At 40.7% G+C, this 21816-nt stretch overlaps 1 protein-coding gene across 7 annotated transcripts in view; it reads left to right on the forward strand.

Moving 5' to 3' along the window:
- Rab32 (RAS oncogene family member Rab32) overlaps positions 1-21121 on the forward strand; it is a 34375-nt gene extending 13254 nt beyond the window's left edge. For 2 of the 7 annotated variants that reach the window (XM_073090590.1, XM_073090583.1), the window contains exons 2-5: positions 9641-9854; positions 11018-11199; positions 17956-18099; positions 20553-21121. In XM_073090590.1, the coding sequence (XP_072946691.1) occupies positions 9641-9854; positions 11018-11199; positions 17956-18099; positions 20553-20678 (666 nt within the window). In that variant the 3' untranslated portion in view covers positions 20679-21121. The other 5 variants (XM_073090578.1, XM_073090598.1, XM_073090621.1 and 2 more) reach the window with 5 other exon arrangements.
- Positions 21122-21816: the final 695 nt, after the last annotated feature.

The following is a 21816-nucleotide window of genomic DNA, read 5'->3' on the forward strand; positions in this document are numbered from 1 at the left end:
CGCACTGTATCGTGACCCTGTTAAGTTTCATGTACTTGTTTTTTAACAAAATATATTATAAGATATCGTACGTATGAATTTCCTTAAATTTACAAGTTTTTAACGGCTACTTACTAAATTAAACCTCCTGTCCTCCTGTAAAGTAAGTCGACCTCCTGTGATAAACATACTAATGTTTATCACAGGAAGTCTTCCATAGGTGGAACCGTTCATTAAAACAACATAGGTCTGTTTCTCTTTATAATATTTGTTTGTATTTGTATCCTTAGCTTCCTTAAATTCGCCACACCTTCTTATTTAAATGATCGCGGTGCCGCCACAGAGTAGTGAAAAGCCAATATCGATTATTTTAAAGAAGCAACTAAACTTCGACAATGTTTAACGAATGCTGTCTTATCATAAAAATCGGAATGTACAGCTTCAAAGCACAAGAGCGCGCATGACCGCAAAAGATGTGGCCACCGATCAAACTTCCGATTACGATACTTATGAGGTTCGCTATAAGATATGCGCGATACGCTATTTTCTATTAATACTCTTACACGTTATTTTTACATAATCATCGCAATACAATAGATGTAATACCTAGTCATACATAACTATTACATATGTTACTGTCAGGTAGCATCAAATCTGCGGCGTCGCAAACGATGTTCTTTATTAATACTATGCTGGACTTTTCTTCAGTTAACTGATTTTATGTTATACCTAAATAGCCTGATGCCGAGATGAATACCTGAACGTTAAAAAATTGAAAATGTAAAAACACTTAAGACTTTTGGTTTAAAAGCGGAACTTCTAAATATTTTCGTGAAAATATATAGTGCTGCCATTACTATGATTTACAACAGACGAAGGAACAAAATAAAGTTGTAAAAACCTTATGAAGTGACATTTTTTACGACTGGACGTCGCGCAAGGCGCAGTGGTGAAAGCCACTTACTAGGTCTGCATCGAGTGTCCACGTTCGATTACTAGCGAGGCACATATTTAAATCATAATGCTGAAATTACTCGTACCTATGTGTTTATATATCTAATTGATTTGGTGTGTATATTGGAGCCAGAAGGCTATTTAGGGAAATACTCGTAAAGAACCGTTAATTTTTTTTTTAAGTAGGTACGTCTTATCCCGAAAACAAATTAAGGGACTTCAATAAAAATTGGAGAAACCATATACAAGTTATAATTGTACTTTTATCAGTGCTGATTGTAGGTATAAAGTCGTACGGATTCTTCCGTACACAAAGATTCCCTACAAATGCTGGCAACTGGATATGTTAGTAGCAACTCAATTCGATGGGTCAGCAGTCAGTGGTGAAGACCGACATTGAATTCGACTTGACACTAATCCACCGGAATTTTCGGCTACGATAATGATCGTAGATATACCTACGTTATCTAGCATTATTTATAGATGCACACATTGATTAATAATTACATGTTCCGTCTAAAATGTGTACCTAAGGGTAATTTCAGTATGGCCAAAGCCCAAACAAATAGCGAAAAATGGTCAACGTAGTTACGAGATAGATTTAAAAAAACTACGTAATAATTATTATTTTTAACCGACTTCAAAAAAGGAGGAGGTTTCTCAATTCGACCGTATATATATTTTTAAATCTATATTCCTAGCCGACATTTCAACAATATGATTTTAAAATATCAGCACGTAACGTAATTTTCAACGTTTAGAAGTTTTACGTGCTTGAAAAAATTAGTGCTTTTTAATTAGATCTTGTAAGTAGTGCAATTATTGTTGGATCCTGGGCGCTACCATTTTATATGTGTCATTTTCAAAAACGTAAGAACGTTTTTTTAAACGCTTTGTTAGTTACTGTGTATTTTACATTGCTGCAATCTTGGTATTTCCAGAAAATATATGTTCGATCGATACAGCTATGTGTTCGATCACGTTCGCGATTAGCGGGATCACTTTGTCTCTATCAGGTATTAATTACGGCTAATGGAAACAATTGGATAATATGCCTGTAGTGACGTGCGGTTTAATTACGAAGCGGTATCCGAGCCGATTGACGTAGGAGCTGGCTCTAAACACCCTTATCTAATACGAACGTCCATACGTACTCGAAGGTCCTTGTCGAAAGTTTATCCGAGGTTTACGCGCAGTGAACAGGAGCAAGGTCGGCGTGTGCCGGCGCGGGTTGCGCCCGCCAAGCCCGGCAGTCTGCGCGCCGCGCTCGACCCACCACCATGCGGGACGAGGAGCCCCCTTTGCCGCCACCTTCCCCCGCGCCCTCCCGCCTCAAGCGCACACTCCACACGCTCCGCTCGCCGTTCCGCTCCGTCTCGCCCTTCCACATCGGCGCGATCAAGCGCGCCGGCTCCACCAAATCCTCCGCGTCAGACGGTGAGATCACGCGCGACGAACGCACGATGCGCAAGAGGAACAAGAAACAGCGCGCCGACGTCGGGTCCGCGGCCGAGAGCTCGCGGAGCGCCGCCGCCTCTCCCGCCGCCGACAAGACCAAAAAGGACGCCGGAGGGTTCATCAAGCGGATGGGCAGCTTCGGCAAGAAACGAGCCGAGGCCGTCTCACCCGCCCCCGCTGTCCCACCCCCCAAACCGGAAAGAGATAGGGCTTCAGCGTCCCCCGTCACCGATTCCGAACAGTTATCGCCCGAGCCTTCGGCGAGTCCGATCGCCGCGGAGCATCCGGTCGCGATGCGCCCGTTCACCAAGGAGGGGTGGAAAAAGAATAGCGTTGTGGAAATGGAAAAACCGATCGAGGAGCCGAGCCCGGAGAGCGCCCTCAAGCGCCGGATCGCCTTCGTCGCTCAGGCGTCCGAGGAGCACGAGGTCGGCGAGAGGGGAGGGGGCGAGGTGGGGTCGCTGGAAGAGGCGGTGGCGCTCGCCCGCGAACGACTCGCCGTGGGCGCGCACACGCCCTCGCCGTCGCATTCGCGCGACGACACCGACGCTGGAGAGGAGGGGTGCGCGGACGCGATGCCGGCGTACGGAGATCTCATCGAGCCCGAACACAAGGCTGGGAACGGCGGCGGACCGGTGAGTGTTTGACTGTACGCGTGCGCGCGCGCCGTCAGTGGGCGAGGGCCGCCCGAGCGATGCGCGCGCGCCATGACCTTCGAGGAGACGGCGGACGAGTGCTACCTGACGGTGTGCGAGTGCTGCGGGTTCAGCGCCGAGACCTCTCTCTTGTACCCAGTACGTTCCATTTCACGATAGTTTACTGAGGAGGACGCCACGATGCCCTTCGTGAGTACACGCCAAGCTTGCCTGCCCGTGTGCTTAGCATAATACGCATAACGCAATGTTTTCACGTGTCGAGCGAAATGTTATTTACGCAAGTGTATCTCTTTCTTGCTACTGTTAGTTACAGATACTGAAGTTACGATAAGATAAATAACAAGCAGTTTTTGTCAATTATTCGTGCAGATCTGTTATTTACTATGACGAATTTTGTACTAAGTTTTTCTAATAAGCTATTTCAATTTTTTCTTGAGTGATTTTACCAATAGGTAAGTATAGTTTTTTTCCTGATAACAAGTTTGACAACATTCTGCAATATCATTATAAAATGTGTTTGTGACAACGACTATAACGACTTGAAATCGTTCATATTACTTAGCTGTAACTTTTGTATGTCATTTTATTTGCACGAATCTACTGGGAATCCTGAATTCAGTTCTTTAAGGTCTTATAGGAGTATTGTCACTGAATGCAATATAATCTGTCTTTACATTTAGTTGTTCTGGGGGCACGTATGTAAATGGGGATTCCAGCAGTCATTCATACCACCGATATGTTACCTATTAGGTATTTCGTTGTGTAACGCGACAATGTTCTCTTTCTCAATCCAGCAACGTTTTACGAAAATACTAAATACCTACTTAATCTACTTTTTGCTGTTATTCCTCTAAAACATTTTATTATTATCAAACAACTTTCACAAATAGAATGCCTGTTGCCAAGCAAGTCCAAAGATGACTTCTTAGGAATAATTTCTTAATTCGTCGCATATATTTTTCGTGAACAGATATAGTCTTATCTAAGAAACTCTCTAAACTAAATATTCAATATCTCCTTAAAGTAAGACATAGAAATGTGTGTACGACAATTAGCTACGAGCATATCAGGAGTTTAAAAATCTAAACTATACTTGTAAGTAATTCGTTTTTTTTATTCGTTTTTGTGTTATTTGTACGAATATTAATGAATAGGAAATTTAATCTAAATTTTATTTATGGTTGAGAATTTATCAAATGAATCAATTAACAAATATGATCACTACTAGTACGTAGTAATCACAAGTTACTAGTACGGCTCACTACTATTCGTTATTCAAAATGTGTAAGAAATCATTCGAAAAATGATTAGAAATAAGAGAAGTAAGGGAAAACAGTCCACATAAAGTCTACACTATGAAAACAACGCCTACTTAGTTAATTCTGGGTTAGGTGTTTTGTCTTCAGTTTACAAATAAGCTTTACAAATGATAAGATTAAGTCATTCTAATTTATAACGGTATTTTAACAGAATTAATATAATTCACTATTGCGTAAGTTGTTATTAGATTCAAGTAAATAATATTGGGCAATCGTTACCCTCATAAATATATTTTAACGACACCTAGCTCATAATGACAATTAATAAACCACAAAGCGGATATTAATAGATTTATAACTACCTATGCCTAATTGCCTTAATTGTTAAAAATCAATGACTCAAAAAAAAAGTAAGTTTATTTTAGATAGTTAGCAACTACCATAAAAAAACTAACACTACTTAAAAATGTTGCCTATGATTACTTGCGCAATTTAGACGAATCCAATGACACCTTATAAATCCGTCAAGCCGTTTGGATTGTAGGGTGTGACAAGAATTAGACACATACACAAGTACTATGTTTAAGGTTTAAAACCTAAATCAATAGTAGCATTACCTAATTTAGTAGCAATGTCAAATGTAGTAGTCAATATTAAATAAGTTTATATAATACAAAACAATTTGTGCATAAAAATGATGTTTAGGGAAATGATGTCTGCATTATTTAGTAGTTGCTGACATTAAGATATCTGAACCAGACCGCCTTGAAACAGATATCTGATATATTTCTGACAATTTCAATACATATGGCTTTAATGAGAAGGAACAGTGATGTGTGAATGCCGGCTGAAGTGACCGTCTTAGTCCTGTACCCTTACCTTGAGTTTTCAAAACATTCCACAATTTTACGTTACGTTTATTCAATCCATTATTCTGTAGACCGAGTAAACGTAACAATAAGTGCTCAAGTGACGATGAACTTTTTGTCTACCTCACATGTTCGCAAAAAAGAGAGAAAACATAAAGCGCCATTTTGTCAATTTTCACATTTAATGTTACGTTACTGACATTATAGTTCTGATACAATCCGCTAGGGGCGCTGAGTGGAAATTGTATGGGCAAATACGTAAACAAATACCAAAAGCCATATTTGTCAAAACGTATAAACTCATGGTAAGGGTACTGAGCAGCAGCAACATACATATAACAAAATTTAGTAAATAGGTACACATTAAAATGCAATAATCCTGTTTAATATTATGGAATATAATTTGTATCAAGGCTCAAATCGATACGTATTCATGTCGCACACTCGTCAATCAAGATAGATATTTAACCGCAAAAGCAAATAACCGCGGAGCAATATCGCGGAATAATTGCAATAGTATTCCGTAAAACTGTCATTGAAAAGGTTATTCCCTTTTAGATTCACAACAAACAGGATTATTATGTTATACGGAAATAGCACTAAAGTCTTTGTCCTTTCTAGTCCAAAATTACCTTCTTCTGAAGGTTAAGGAAATGCTTTGAAGGTCGTAGAACTTTATGGTACGACAGGGGCGGTCATACTTCTACATCTATTTCTGCCTGATAGCATTTCTTTATCAACATCAAATAGTAACTTTGTTCCAATTCGGTACTTCCTTTCCCCAAAACCTCGAATATTGTGTCACCAAGGACAAGTTCGATTGTCCCCAAACCGCATATCACGAGCAATAAGGTGTCACCGTCAGTGCAGGCGCGTCGGCACAAGCCGGAGGTCGCCGCTGATGCGTGGAGGTAACCTAACACCGGAGCTAGACTTACCGCAGCTTGCCCGCGGTTCCAACGGTTGTGCAACTCTAGTGTCAATAACTGCCGCTCGCTATGAATTATATCAAGTTCGGAAAGGTACGTCTCAGCAGATTTGCGTCAAGGCTGATTTTCGGGTTCGATTGTCAACACTTTCTAATGTCACTTTCGTTAGGACCTCTAGTCCTGGTTCATCATATTCGTACTGAGTGCTTGGTTATACATCAGATTTGGTATTGCTATCGAGAAAGTTATTGTCAGTAAATACAGCAAGTGTGTATGGTAGTTCCCTTCGGTCACGTTCGGTTTGTGTCTTCATTTCCTGTTTGTACACTAGGAGGTGTGGCAGTTACATACAGTGCACTTTATTGTCCGCAAAGTTTAGGTGCCTTTTTGAATCGTTTATCTCTTATCTTTATACGCGACATCAGTACGTCTATTGGATTATTATTGCAACTTGATTGTGATTGACTTTGATGTTATCTGATTTGCAACATCTCATTACATTCTCAAATCTATTTGTTTCTGTGTTAAGTCTAGAATATACTGGCCATTGAATGTATAAAAATTGATAATCGGAGTACAAGTCAATTCACTACCGGCTGACTTTGAGTCTGTTTTTCCGCCAGAATGAGTAGTATGCTAGGCCATATACCACCGATTTGGTCGATGACTTCACATCCCTTTAAGAGTATAAGGTTTTTTTTTCGATGATTTCCATTTCTTCTAATTACAGCATTATCATTCAATTTGAGCATCATATTTTTAATTTAAACATGACGTGATAGACCATACATAAAACTAAGCTATTTATACATTTATGATCTATTACTCAAGAAAATAATACTAGTTGCGGTATTGGTGAAAATGTTTCTTATGATAGCACAGGCAAATAGCTATTTTGGCGCAATTTATCAAACTTTCCCGCGTACGCGTCCTTGAGTCCGAGTACGGTGATAATAAAAGAACAATTTCATGTCGCCGTAATAGAAACTTGCTGTCTATATAAACAGCTCGTTGTCTTAGTTCGTACTCTACTATAATTAGTTTGTCTATGGTTATTGCTTAATAAACCTCTCATTAATGAATGAACAGTACATTACTGATTAGTGTAATGAACTAATGTTTTTATAATGTTTTATTCGACGCTAAAAAGTGATTCCATTCATTTTGTTTTCGGTTTTCGTTCTTTATAGTCGGTTCAAAATAATAAAGATACGAATTTAATTAAAAAGTGATGGTTTAAAAAATATAATTTTGTAGTACACAACACGTAGTAGATATTTTATCAGTTAGAAACTGTTGTTTATGAAGGTAAAGACATAGAAAAACAAATATCGAAACATTGTTTGCTATAAGGAGTGCATATGACAAATATCGGTTATCAGTGGCCGATAAGAAGCTACTCACCACTCGAACTAACTTAATAAATAGCTGTGGATCGAATAAACGAGATAGTTCAGTACTGTAACCGAGTGTGTCACTTCCTTAGCATTGTTAGTTTAACGCCATAACTTCAAAGTGACTTCATTCCAAATTTAAAAAACTGTCAAAGTCAAGTATTATGTTTTCGCGCGGTTTCTAAACACAGATTACGAAAGATTTAAGTGATAAAAATGCGTTCACGTTAATAAGTCGGTTCTTTGTGCGATGTGTGACTTTGGATTCGAGATTATTCCACATTGTTCACGTGTTCTGCTATATTGGACGTATTGCTGCGTTTCTTGACATAAATTTGTTTTTCCAAGTCGAATGATGTCGCCGAAACCGAAGCCAAATACAGGCGTAAGTTTTTTGTTTTACTTTTCTAACAACCGGGCCTTTTACAAGATTGTGCCTTTCTCCACGACATTTTTGACATAAAAACTTTTTTCTTGTTTGAGTGTAGTGGAAAAATTGTACATCCATACGCGGCCTTCTATTTATTATCTGGGCTTAATATAATTTATGTGAGTACACGCTAATTCTTTAAAGACACTACTTATTTCCTTGTTTGTAAACCTATCAATTATATTTAAAAATACATTATTGTAATTGTGGTGATTATACATGATCGATGTATAGGTATAGCTTATTAAAATTCATGTTAAGGTATTTGTTGGACGTTTTATGCATTTAGACTGGTTCCAAAAATCACTTTTTGTCTATGCTTTTTTCTAAGGATATTTTTTTAGGCTGAAAGGTACAAAGTCAAGGCCGTTTTAGACGTATTTAAAAATGACATTTACTTCATATATTTGCATCGTAATTAACGCAATAAGTTTCTATCATTGACGTAATAATCATTGGTCTCTATAGCTATACCAATGTGAATTGTATTGAACAAATCTAAGTACGATTTAAATTAGGAAAGATTAACTTTCCTCTAATTTAGAATAGGTATGGATATTATGGTCAAACCACCACCAAAATATTCCACCGGTTTTGACGATTATCTAGCAGTCAAACAGAAATAGACACCAAGGTAGAAATGAAGAACGTTTGAATCGCATGATTGGCATTAATTAAGGGTACTTCCAACATCGAGATGTCTTTGCGAATGATGTATGCTAAGCACCCATTATTCTATTGAACGGACAATTTGTATACCTATGGACTTTTCATATAACAATACATAGCTATAGATTACTAGCCTATATCGTATAAGTATTTTGTATATTATGATTATGAAAATATTTTTTTTTTTTTTTTTTATAATAAAAGAGCAGCAGACGAGCATGCAGTCCACCTGATGGTAAGTGGCTACTGCCGCTATAAATTGAATAAGCTGTCCCATACATTAGTACTTAACTATGACCTGTCAATTAAAAATTAAATATGTAAACCGAATATCATAAATTGAAAAAATAAAATATTACCATTGAGGGAAGTCTAATACATACTGAATCATTAGGTACCTACTTGAAATTAGGTAATGTGATATGAATGCGTTCCAAAAAGTTATTTTTTTTAAAGCCCAAGATAATTCTAACTAATCCTTAACCGTTTCCGTAACCAGTCCTAACCTAAGATCAAACAAAAAGTACGATGCAACTTCTATTTGGGAATGGTTAATTATAACAATACAATTTAACATAAGATGGTTACGAAAGCATTATCTGTTACGGAATACTTTTATCTCTACTAGAAAAGTGGGAAAGCCGATATCACTTTATCATTTGTACAGATAGGTCAGATAGGAATCAATCGGTCAGAATTGGATCGATTACTTACTTATCTTTGCCGGTCGGTTGCGGTACCATCAAATTAAGGTTCAATGTTAATTTAATCTTAGGTTCTTGGCATACATTGAATACTGAGGCCAGAGTTCATTTACAATTAAACATAATACTTGTATTCATTAAAATTGTAAAAAATAATTATAATAAAAAAGAAAAAAACTTCGTTATAAAAGTATTTACGTAATTTATATGAGCGGTAAGAAATTAATCTGTGAAAGTTTGAACCTTGTGGGCGCTTAAATATAAGCTTAATATAAAGCTTCTCAAATAAATATAATGCTGATTTGATGGATTATTTCTAAATCGTATTTTTATTTGCAGTCTCATGCGACAGCGAGTTCAGAGCGTCGGGAGCATCTGTACAAGATCCTCGTGATCGGAGAGCTGGGGACGGGGAAGACGTCGATAATAAAACGATACGTGCACCAGTTCTTCAGCCAACACTACAGGGCAACGATAGGCGTGGACTTCGCGCTCAAGGTGTTGAACTGGGACGCGAATACGATCATACGCTTGCAGCTATGGGATATTGCAGGTAAGGGTTAATTACTATTACACGTTTAACAGCCAGTAGGTTGAAAGTACGGTGAATAAGCAGTGATGGACTAGTGGTTAAAATTCGGCCTCTCGAGGTTCGATACCTAGACATTTCAGGTTTTATGTAAAGTTGTGTGTATTCGAGTATTATAATACATATCTTGCATCTACATTTTGTATAAAGATATATAAAAACCTACGTTATAAATTATAAAAATCTATATTTATGTTTATATATGCAGAAAACCATTTGAAATGTGAGCATTGACGAGACTTTTATGTATTTAAAAACATTTAACTTGGTCGCTAGAAGAGGGCAATATTAGACCTAAACAAAATTATTTTAGTAAAAACCTTTCCCATGAATAAACCTTTTTTTCTTTTCTCTGACAAAATTTGCATGTAATGTGAAATGTCTTTAGTCAATATTGACAGGTACATGTTGGAAAATGGACGACCTAGGGCTAGTTTTCTCATGGATGTTCATGCTTCTCATGGTTTTATACTGTCTTATGTTCTTTTCGCTACTGATGATGATTCCCAACTAATTGGATTTGATAAGGTAAATGTTAGTGACAGAAGTAAATGCAATAAAATCATTTTGATTCGAAAATAATTTCACCATTGCTACATCATTTGTTGCTACATCTATTTATGCCACAAAAAAGTTGTCTAAAACCTTTCTTAAATTTCTGATCTGTCTTTCTTCATTTCATTAAATTACGTATTTCACAAGGCAGTGTAAACAAGGAAATGCGACAAATAAACTAAATTTATTGGATTGATTGATAATTAAAAGGATAATTATTTTTATCATGTATAAATAATTATTCATTTTGAAATTCCCACGTTAAAGATATCGATATTCGATCACGATTCGTGTATGATAAATTAAGTCATCGTGATAAATATATTTGAGTACAATTCGTTTGATAACAACCAGGTTAGAATAAAATAATTATGGCAAAATTGAGACCTCTTTTTGGGAATTAGTCAAACATTTCACTTTCAAAAATCAGAGGTAACTTTAATTTATATCTCCTCTCTGGTGTGCTGATTAAGATTGATAATCACTATCTTTATTCACACCTGCATTACAACATTAATATCGTATATTAGGATATCGGGTATCGTCGACTAAGCGTTCTATTTGACTTATAGGTCAAGAGCGTTTCGGCAACATGACCCGCGTGTATTACAAGGAGGCGGTGGGTGCGTTCATAGTGTTCGACGTGTCGCGGGTGGCCACGTTCGACGCGGTCGTCAAGTGGAAGAACGACCTCGACACGAAGGTGCAGCTACCTGACGGATCGCCAATACCCTGCATTCTCCTCGCTAATAAGGTATGCGTTTTTTGAGTTTTGTACCCAGAGGGCTACGGAATCCTATTACTGAGCCTGGTCTGTCCGTCTGTCACAGGGCTCTATCGCTAGAACCGTAACACACTTGAAAATTTCCCAGAATATATTGGTAGCTGCTGTAACAACATATACTAAAAATAAAAAATAAAACTTCAAAATAAATGAAAACTTTCGCCATATCTATTGAACCCTAATAGATAGTTTAAATTTTCACAATACAATCCCTGATATTGCTGCTATGTTAACAAATACTAAAAGAAGGTGGTACGGAATCCTCCGTGGGCGAGTTCGACTCACACTTGGCCAATTATTATGATATAAAACAAAGAAGCTTGCAGTCTGCCTATAGTACCATTGCCGAGTGAGGATGTCTGTAATTAACTCCAGGTGAGATTGATTCTCCCTGAGGTTGGCCAGAGATATACGGGATTACAGAGGACTAAGTTGGAACGGTGAAACAAGTGACTGTATAAGTAATAAATATTTTATAAGTAGTATGGAGATGCGTGTGAGTGTGCGGTGTAAATGTCCAAGCGAGTGTGCAGGAAGGGCTAAGCAAATGATGCACAAGTCCGTATGATAATAACAGTTTATTGCACAAGCACTAGGAACTTAGGGTCCTTAACATGCACTAACACTAGAACTTAAAGCTAAACAATAGTCCGCACTTATATCTACCATATTTAAATAAGAAGGAGTGAAGGAACGATAGTCAGAACTTAGGCACTAAACTTAAACACTAACGATTGTCTATAATGTCTAAATGCACACAGCGATAGTCTATAAAGCACAGGTAAGTCTTAGGCACAAGCGAAAGCACTACGCGTATTCGGTAGTGAGGCCGTCAGGCGTAACGAGCGACACAGGTACAGCGTGGGACGAGGGTTAGCCGACTGTCGACCGGGCACGGCGGCCGCGGGAAGACCGCAGGCCAGAGCGGTGCGCGGGCGACGGGGGCCGGTCGCTGAGCGCGCTGCGTACGCGCATGAATAGCAGCCGCGCCCGATGTCTTCCAACACACACCAAGTGTCCCGGGTTCGAGTCCGGGGTGTGTCACTGATGTGTGTGGCGGTGCGTAAGTGTCGCTGAGTGTAGTGTGTATATGTTTGTATGTATGTAAGTGTGTGTGTGTGTATAAATATACTTACATGAATATTTTATATGTTCGTGTGTATGTGTATGTGTATGTGTAATATAATAAATATATAAACTAAATACACATAAATAATGATAATGTGGGTGAAGTGCCCACATCACTCCCCCCCAGAGACCGTGTCTACGGTCGATAGTAGTCCGGAAAACGAACTCTGCGGCCCGCGCGAGTTGTTCGGCCGCCTTCCGGAGCGTGGACATTCGACCGCAGGATGGGTGGTGGGTCGGGTAAAGGAGCGGGTGTTGGTGTAGGACCAGGTGTAGGTGCAGGAGGGTGGCTAGGAGTAGGGATGGGATTGGTGGTGGGAGATGGGTCCACGAGTAGGTAGGCTGGTTTGAGGCGGTCTACGCTTACTGTGACTTCCCTGCCCTTAACCAATATACGGAAAGTCTTGTCCCTACGTTCGAGCACTTGGTAAGGTCCTGTGTAAGGTGGTTGTAAGGACCCTCTGCTTGCATCGTCTCGTAAAAAGACGTGACTCGACACCTGCAAGTCTTTGTGCACGAAGATCTTGTTCGTGGTGTGGCGAGCAGCGGGAGCGGGTCGGATCTTAGCCGCTATGTGTCTTAGGCGCGTCGTGAACTCCGAGATATCGGTGGTTTCGGGAGCAGTCGCCTGAAAGAATTCTCCAGGCAGACGTAACGGCTCACCATACACCAGTTCGGCCGACGACGACTGTAGGTCCTCTTTAAAAGAAGACCTGATACCCAAGAGCACAAAGGGTAGGGATTCGACCCAATTGCTATCAGCGTGGCACATTATCGCTGCTTTTAGTTGACGGTGGAACCGTTCCACCATGCCGTTGCACGCCGGGTGATAGGCGGTGGTGCGGCGATGTTGGAATCCAACCACTTTCCCAAGATATTGGAAAAGGGCGGATTCGAATTGCCGGCCACGGTCGGTAACGATATCGGTAGGACACCCGAATCTGGATATCCACGATACCAGTGCCTTACCGACCGTCTCCGCGGTGATGTCCGTCATCGGCGTGACTTCAGGCCAACGAGTGAAACGATCCACGGCCGTCATGCAGTAGCGGTAGCCCTGAGATGGTGGTAGGGGACCGATAATGTCCACGTGAATAAACGCAAATCTTGCGCGTGGTAAGTCGAACGTGCCCAATGGTGATGACACGTGGCGACCTACCTTTGCGCGTTGACACGCAAGACACTTTTGTGACCACTCTCGACAGTCTTTGCGCATCCCGGGCCAAACAAAGCGTTCGGTCACCAGTTTGACAGTAGCCTGGGGACCTGGGTGGCTAAGACTGTGGAGGCTGTCGAACACTTGACGCCGCAGTGATTTAGTCACAAAAGGTCTTGGTGACGGTGTGCTGACATCGCAATATATCTCCCGGCTGCTACCGGGGATGTTGAGCTTCTTCAGGCGGAGTGATGTTCCTCCATCAAGGTACTGAAGAAGCTCTGGATCCGTAGCTTGCGACTGCGCAAGGGCGTCGAAGTTAACTGACATCTGCAGTTCATCGACCCGGGACAATGTGTCAGCTACCACATTGTCCTTACCCGGGATGTGACGGATGTCGGTCGTGAACTGTGAGATGTAGTCTAGATGGCGAAATTGGCGAGGCGAGCAGTTGGCTTTCCGCTCATGGAAAGCAAAACTGAGCGGCTTATGGTCCGTGTAGACCACGAAATGTCTGGCCTCCAACATGTGTCGGAAATACTTGATGGCCTCGTATATGGCCAGCAGTTCGCGGTCGTACGGCGAATATTTTTGCTGCGAAGGGCTCAGGTTGCGCGAGAAAAACGCTAGGGGTTGCCATTCGCCATCGATGAGCTGCTGCAATACTGCACCTATGGCTAAGTCAGACGCATCTGTGACTAACCCCAGTTGAGCTTCGCAGTCTGGATGTGCGAGTAATGCAGCTTTTCCAAGACTGTCCTTACACTGATCAAAGGCAAGAAGTGTGTCACCAGTAAGATCGACCGGCTGTGATCCCTTTACCGAGCCGCTAAGCAGGGCGTTTAGTGGGGCTTGGATGGTTGCGGCGTGTGGTAAAAATCGCCTATAGAAATTTACCATCCCCAAAAATCGCCTGAGCTGCTTGACGGTCTTCGGCGCGGGGAAGTCCATGATGGCCTGGACTTTGGACTCCAGAGGTTTCGTGCCGGATTCGGAGATGTGGTAGCCTAGGAAGTTTACCTCACTGGTACCAAAGACGCACTTCGAGGTGTTGACGAGGATGCCGTAGTCCTTCATGCGGGTGAACAGTTCACGAAGGTGGGCCTCATGTTCAACCTCGTCGCGCGAAAACACCAGGAAGTCGTCCAGGTAGCAGTAGGCAAAGTCCAGGCCTCTCGTCATCTCGTCCACGAATCTCTGGAATGTCTGCCCTGCATTCCTAAGGCCAAAGGTCATGTAGGGGAACTCAAACAAGCCGAAAGGTGTTGTTATGGCCGTTTTAGCAATGTCCTCCTCGTAGACCGGGATTTGGTTATAGGCCTTGACTAGGTCTATGGTACTGAAGACCTTGCATCCAGCTATACTATGGGCAAAGTCGTGGATGTGCCTAATAGGGTAACGGTCAGGGACCGTGCGTGCATTAAGCAACCTGTAATCACCACAATGCCTCCAACCGTTATCCTTCTTAGGCGCAAGATGGAGCGGTGAAGCCCACGGACTCTCGGAAGGTCGCGCTGTGCCGTTAGCTAACATGAGTTCGAATTCCTTCCTAGCTATCTTCAACTTGTCTGGTGCGAGTCGACGTGGGGTGCATGATACGGGTGGGCCGGGTGTGGTGCGTATGTGGTGTACAGTGGTGTGTCTTGGAGTCAGTGGCTTACCTGATGGTCTTGTAATTTCAGGGAACTTACTTAACAACGCGTGGTACCGTGTGTCGCCTGTTGCAACCTTAACAGAAAATATATTAGTGTTTGCAATAAAAGCATTGGACGACAAAGTGGTCGTGTTGTCTAGTAGACGCCGGTTGCGGGTGTCAACAATTAAATTAAAATGGTTTAAAAAATCTACACCAATTATTGGTTTAGTGACATCCGCAACCGTGAAACGCCACTGAAAATTGCGCCTCAAACCTAAATTTAAATTTAATTCGACATATCCATAAGTGCTTATAGATGTACCGTTTGCGGCACTTAAACTGAAATTTGTTTTATTTCTGCGCTCTCGAAGCGCAGAAAGGGGATAAACACTGAGGTCACTAGCGGTGTCGATTAAAAATTGTACCTTAGAAACTCGGTCAGTGACAAAAAGACGACCGGTAGTGCCTTCTGAAGTGTCGGCAGCCATTAATGACTGCGTGGGACTGGACGAAATTGCTGCGGCAGGCTTACGCTTCCGCTCGTGGGAAGCTGGTCGGCGTGGTCGTAGTGCAGGGCTGTCGTCGGGCTGGCGAGGAGCATGCGTGGGCATGTCCACCTGCCTAGCCATTCGTTGCACCGTGTTACGCAGGTCCGCGATCTCGTCCGACAGTGTTGCAGGCGGCTGTGCAGCAGGGGATGGTGCGACCGCGATGGGTGCAGCAATCTCCTGCAAGCGATCCGCCATGTCCGCGAGTTGCTCCAATGTGTCGGAGTGCAGCGTGGACAGTACTGATTGCACGTTGTGTGGCAGACGGTCGTGCCAGATGGTGCGGATGAGGTGGTGATGAGCGGGGGAACCCGCCAGGTCCTGCAGGTGCCGCAGGAACTGTGATGGCTTCCGGTCACCGAGCACTTCTTGCGCGAGAAGCTGCTCGATCTTATTCTCGTTGGTTTTATTGTGTCGGCTGATGAGCTGAGACTTGATCAGCTGGTAGCGGTCCCCGGCCGGAGGGTTAATCACAATGTCCCTCACGGCCTTCGCGTGCCTCATGTCCAGGTTGGTTAGGACATGGGTGTACCTTTTCGTGTCGTCTTTTATGCTGTGGTTGTCGAAGTGGGCCTCGAGCAGCGCAAACCATAGCTCCGGATCCTCGGGAGAGAATGGTTGCACTCTCAGAGGCGTGCTGCTGGTGTCCATGGCCACGCCAGTGCACGCAGGCGCCATTTTTGCGCACCGCGTGGTCGCGCGCCGCGTGGTCATGCGCCGCGAGGTTATGCGGGGCACGCCCGGCCGCGCGTCGGCGAAGCACAAAAAGTCACTATCACTTGCACTATCGTCACTCATTTTCGTGTTCGTAAGGGGTCACCAGTTATGGAGATGCGTGTGAGTGTGCGGTGTAAATGTCCAAGCGAGTGTGCAGGAAGGGCTAAGCAAATGATGCACAAGTCCGTATGATAATAACAGTTTATTGCACAAGCACTAGGAACTTAGGGTCCTTAACATGCACTAACACTAGAACTTAAAGCTAAACAATAGTCCGCACTTATATCTACCATATTTAAATAAGAAGGAGTGAAGGAACGATAGTCAGAACTTAGGCACTAAACTTAAACACTAACGATTGTCTATAATGTCTAAATGCACACAGCGATAGTCTATAAAGCACAGGTAAGTCTTAGGCACAAGCGAAAGCACTACGCGTATTCGGTAGTGAGGCCGTCAGGCGTAACGAGCGACACAGGTACAGCGTGGGACGAGGGTTAGCCGACTGTCGACCGGGCACGGCGGCCGCGGGAAGACCGCAGGCCAGAGCGGTGCGCGGGCGACGGGGGCCGGTCGCTGAGCGCGCTGCGTACGCGCATGAATAGCAGCCGCGCCCGATGTCTTCCAACACACACCAAGTGTCCCGGGTTCGAGTCCGGGGTGTGTCACTGATGTGTGTGGCGGTGCGTAAGTGTCGCTGAGTGTAGTGTGTATATGTTTGTATGTATGTAAGTGTGTGTGTGTGTATAAATATACTTACATGAATATTTTATATGTTCGTGTGTATGTGTATGTGTAATATAATAAATATATAAACTAAATACACATAAATAATGATAATGTGGGTGAAGTGCCCACAGTAGTAAGGGGTCTGCTACCTGATAGTGAATGCTTTCGAAGGTGGTAGAACCCTGTGTTCGACTTCGGCGGCACCACCGTCACACCTAATTCAGCCTAATAACATGTGTTCCGCTTGTAGGGTGTGGTAAGGGAGACATACTTATCCCAGGCTTTCCAGCTTAGTCCTCAGGGGTAGCAGCGCTTTTGTGGACGACCTCAGATAGGAATCCAATCATATCTGGGGTCAGTTCAGATCTGGGGTGGCGGCAGTGCCCACTTCCTATCAAGTGGACTACATGCTCGTCGGCTACTCTTATATTATAAAAAAGTGGCGACTGCCCTTATAAACATCTCTATACAACTCTAGATAGTATTGCAGTTCCATTTGAGATGGGCTAAAGTTGCGTTGATTCGTACTAACTGTATAAACAATCTTAACAATCTATGAATATTTTTGATCAAAATTTCGATGTGTAATTTATGACTCTGATAAAAAGATAAAAACCAATTTTGTATTTTAGTCTATCTGCTTAATTATACATAATTACATAGTTAGGTGGGTCGTGTCTGGACCCATGCATACGCATACCAGACCGGTTTATTGATCGTTGCGCCGCTTGGGTCATCAATATATTCGACATTTTGTCAAATTTGTTATCAAACCTTTATTTTTCTTTCTTAACAATTTATTTTTTCGGTAGTGTGACCAACAGAAGGAAGGTATAGTGAACTCGCCAGCCAAGATGGACGACTACTGCCGCGAGAAGGGCTTCGCCGGCTGGTTCGAGACCTCCGCCAAAGAGAACATCAACATTGAGGAGGCGGCACGATCGCTAGTCAATAAGGTGAGGATATTTCCATTTCCATGGGATTATGATGATGATATTCATTATATTTTCTGAAAACATTTTTCCTCTCATATATATGAGCACCGTTTAGGTCATACTATGCCGACCAAGTGCATAATGGTAGATTTTACACACTTCTGAGACACTCTCTGACACTCTTTTTTTCTATTTCTGCGTAAAAAGGGCATTAAAGATTAAAGAGTAAATAATAGTTTAGATTGTTGACTAGCGTTCGTAATTGATTTCTTAACTGATTTTTGCTTACCACAATTTCTTGTCAATAATTGACAAACGTTTCTAAATTTGGAACTTTGGTAGGATTTATTAAGATTCGAAGATTTATTAAGATTCGTTAAGATTGATTTATTACGGGCGTTACAAAGAAAGAAAGAAATACTTATAAGAAAAAGATATTAACGGATCTACTATTAAAAAGAAAATAAAACTGTAGTCTCTTAATATGCATCGCATGGCATAACTATGAAAAGTTAGCTACACTGTTTTATTTCCCGTGTGTAGTGTGACGCAAGTTGTTTAGTGAACACATAATCGTATATATTCAGGATAAGGTTGTCCTAATTTTCTAATACAATGAAATTGGCTTTTTTCAAACTGTTCCAAATAGAGATAAGTCGGCTAATTCGAAAGTGGCTGACTAATAGAATTAAGGGATTATGGATTTAGCTCTTCCTATAAGACAAATCCTGTTTGTTGTAATCCCTTGACACAACATCTTCGTTATTCGTGATTGGAAAGTTTTATTTACAAGCATGCTCTCGCCGGATTTTCTTGCGTTTCATGTTGGTTAAGTTGGACACCTATGTTCAATAACAAAGGTACTACACAGGTACATATCTACATCTTCGAGAACCAAATAGGTACGTTGGGAAGTGCTATGAAAATAAATACTCTTTGATTAATATGTGCGACTCTGTGTGAGATCTAATCAACTTATACTTATGAAAGCTTTTTATGTAAGGCGAGGGTTAAATAATTTAATCCTTTTTCTATTACACTTAAACCGTTGTGGGTTTAAAAAAAAAAAGGTTTTTTATTTAAATATTGAAATAGCCAACATATTTGAAGCCCACCTAATGGTTACTGTCGTCTATTGGACATCCGTAAGCCACTCCATATAGAAACTATTTTTTACGTAACATATTTTTTAAACCCAAAGTTTCGATAAGGTTAAAACCAGTTCTAAGCCAGTACGGTATCCAAACAAGTTAACCATGGTAGTTATTTCCGGGATAGCACTAAACAATTCGTTTTTGAACCTTAAGTTTGTAGCCGTAACTGTTAATATAAATAACTAACTATTTCACAGTATAGTAACCAAATACCATTAATTTAGTTGATAGCGCCATACATTTTACAAATAATTCGGAGATTCCATGTTTAGATAGGCATGTAATAGATGTCGGTATATTAATCTCCATCATAAATTTACTTCCCATTACAGTAAAATATAAAACCTATGAGATTCTTGTTATGTTTTAACTTGTAACTTAAGGTTTCCTGAAGTAATTTGCTTGTACGTGATAAGACGACTTATATGGTTTGTTTTCCACTGTCTGTTCCCTATGTTTACCCGACTATAGAGGGTAATTTTTCCGAGCGTATGTGTATATCTCATTATTTGCCACGGCACCTTCACCTCAGACGGCTTGATATTAACGAATATCGTCTAAATTATGAGAGCGACATAGGCTGTAGCTGGGATTTTATTTTGATAATAATTACTGTGTTTAAAATAATCTTTCTTTGTTTAATTATTTTTGGACATACAGATAAAGATATTTAAATTTTATAATAGGACAGTTTAACATGACATTAACATTTTCATATCCCGCCTACTACCTTTGTTTAAAATTTTTCCACTAGCTTTTAACTATTGCACAATCTTACGAAATAAGCCGACGACCTCCCCACTAATAAAATTAGAGCTTTAAGTATTCAAATGAAGCTCTTTTATTAAGAAATGTCGCAAAAAATGACCAGTGAATGGGCTTGTTGGCATTTTTAAAACTGTTAGTTAAGTATCTAAATTATAGACTACTAAACTGGTCACAGTTGCGCTTAAATCTCAGTGGAGCCTAATTTATTAATTAAAGATGTAAGTGTTTATTATAGGACGTAGGGGTTAATAATGTCATAATCTCCATAGTGGTTGATGTATTGTATAATTTACAATATTTAATTTAGTAAATTCGAAACCTATAAAATCAACCATATTTTAAATTTTAATTGTATTACGAGGACTCTCTTAGTTATTTTTAGCAATGATATTTATGATGTTGGTTTTTGATGGTGCAAAAATACGATGTAACGCAGAATAACGGAATTGGCAATATGAATAGGAATTTATTGTCTGGATGATTTATGAATGATATCGTAGTGATGCCATAAAACTAATTGGTTTTAATGATACATATATGTTTTTATTACAGATTCTTCTAAATGACAAATTACTACATGGCAACGATAAGGACGGGGAGAAGTTTGCACTCGAACACAAAATCGCAAATGGCGAAAATAGTCGGGATGGCGGCGGTAGCAAATCCTGCAACTGCTGACCAATCACAACGCACCAAATTGTGGCAACCGACCAATCACGTCCGAGTTTAAAAAAGCTATCCTATTGGATGCATTTTTTTTGAGGTTTTCGTAAATTGACTTATTAATGTTTGGATTTTGAATTATTTGATTGAAGTTGGGTACTAGTATGAGAATAATTATTTATAAGTGCCTTTCAAGATCGAATTAAAAGTTAAGGTGTGTATAATTCTGACTAGAGACTTTATTGTGCCTATTTGACTTCATGAATAGTTGTTACATGTTATTTTTAGTCTGTAAAGTTTATTCAGGGAGTTGAGTGCCATTTACGGCTGAAGTCATAAATAATTGTACGTAACTTTAAAGATGTATAAATAATACTTACGTTATATTGTTGTAATAAGTATTACTTATTGTATGAGAGCGTGAGAGAAATTTATTAATAAATCGTTTAGTGACGAAACCTGTTTTCATTTTTATCCCTTCGCAAAGGTTATTTAGGTTTTTCAACCTACACTAGTATTCGTTTATCTAGGTGTTTTCTTACAAATTATAGAAGTCGAAAACAATGTTATCCGTCTGATGGTAATTGCCAATGCCATCCATGGACATCTGTAAATCGACATACAATTTTATCTGAGTGCGTTGCTGAAGACAGTTCAAATGCCTCGCTGTACCTCTCTTCCTTCCGTGCCCTTCAAAGCAAAATACAGCAGCTAAAAGTGGTATTTTTTATAACATTGGACTAGCAAACGAGAATGAAGTCCACCTGATGGTAAATAGACACTGAATTGAAATTCAGATAAAAATCTGTAATAAACTCCATATGGTACAGATTCTACCTGAAATCGATCATAGATGAACGCATCTCCACGACAACGGCAACTTCAGAGGATTACGATTTTCAGCTCAGATGTAAGCCGGAATCCACATTCCACACCCTTCTACTAAAATCGAGAACTGCTCCACACTACAAACGCGTGTGATGGGGCAGTGGGGTTACTCCTGCTGAACCATTCGGACTCTAAAATATATGTTAGTAAAGTGGCAGTTTGGATAAAATTTAATATAATTGTTTTACATACTATCTGAGAACTAATTACTGATACTTGACTACGAGAGATGTGCGGAAGACGTAAGATTTAGCTATTTACAATT

Source organism: Epargyreus clarus, unplaced genomic scaffold, assembly GCF_041222505.1.
Source record: "Epargyreus clarus isolate Ecla_fem2 unplaced genomic scaffold, WU_Ecla_fem_2.2 ptg000003l, whole genome shotgun sequence".
Lineage (NCBI taxonomy): Eukaryota > Metazoa > Arthropoda > Insecta > Lepidoptera > Hesperiidae > Epargyreus > Epargyreus clarus.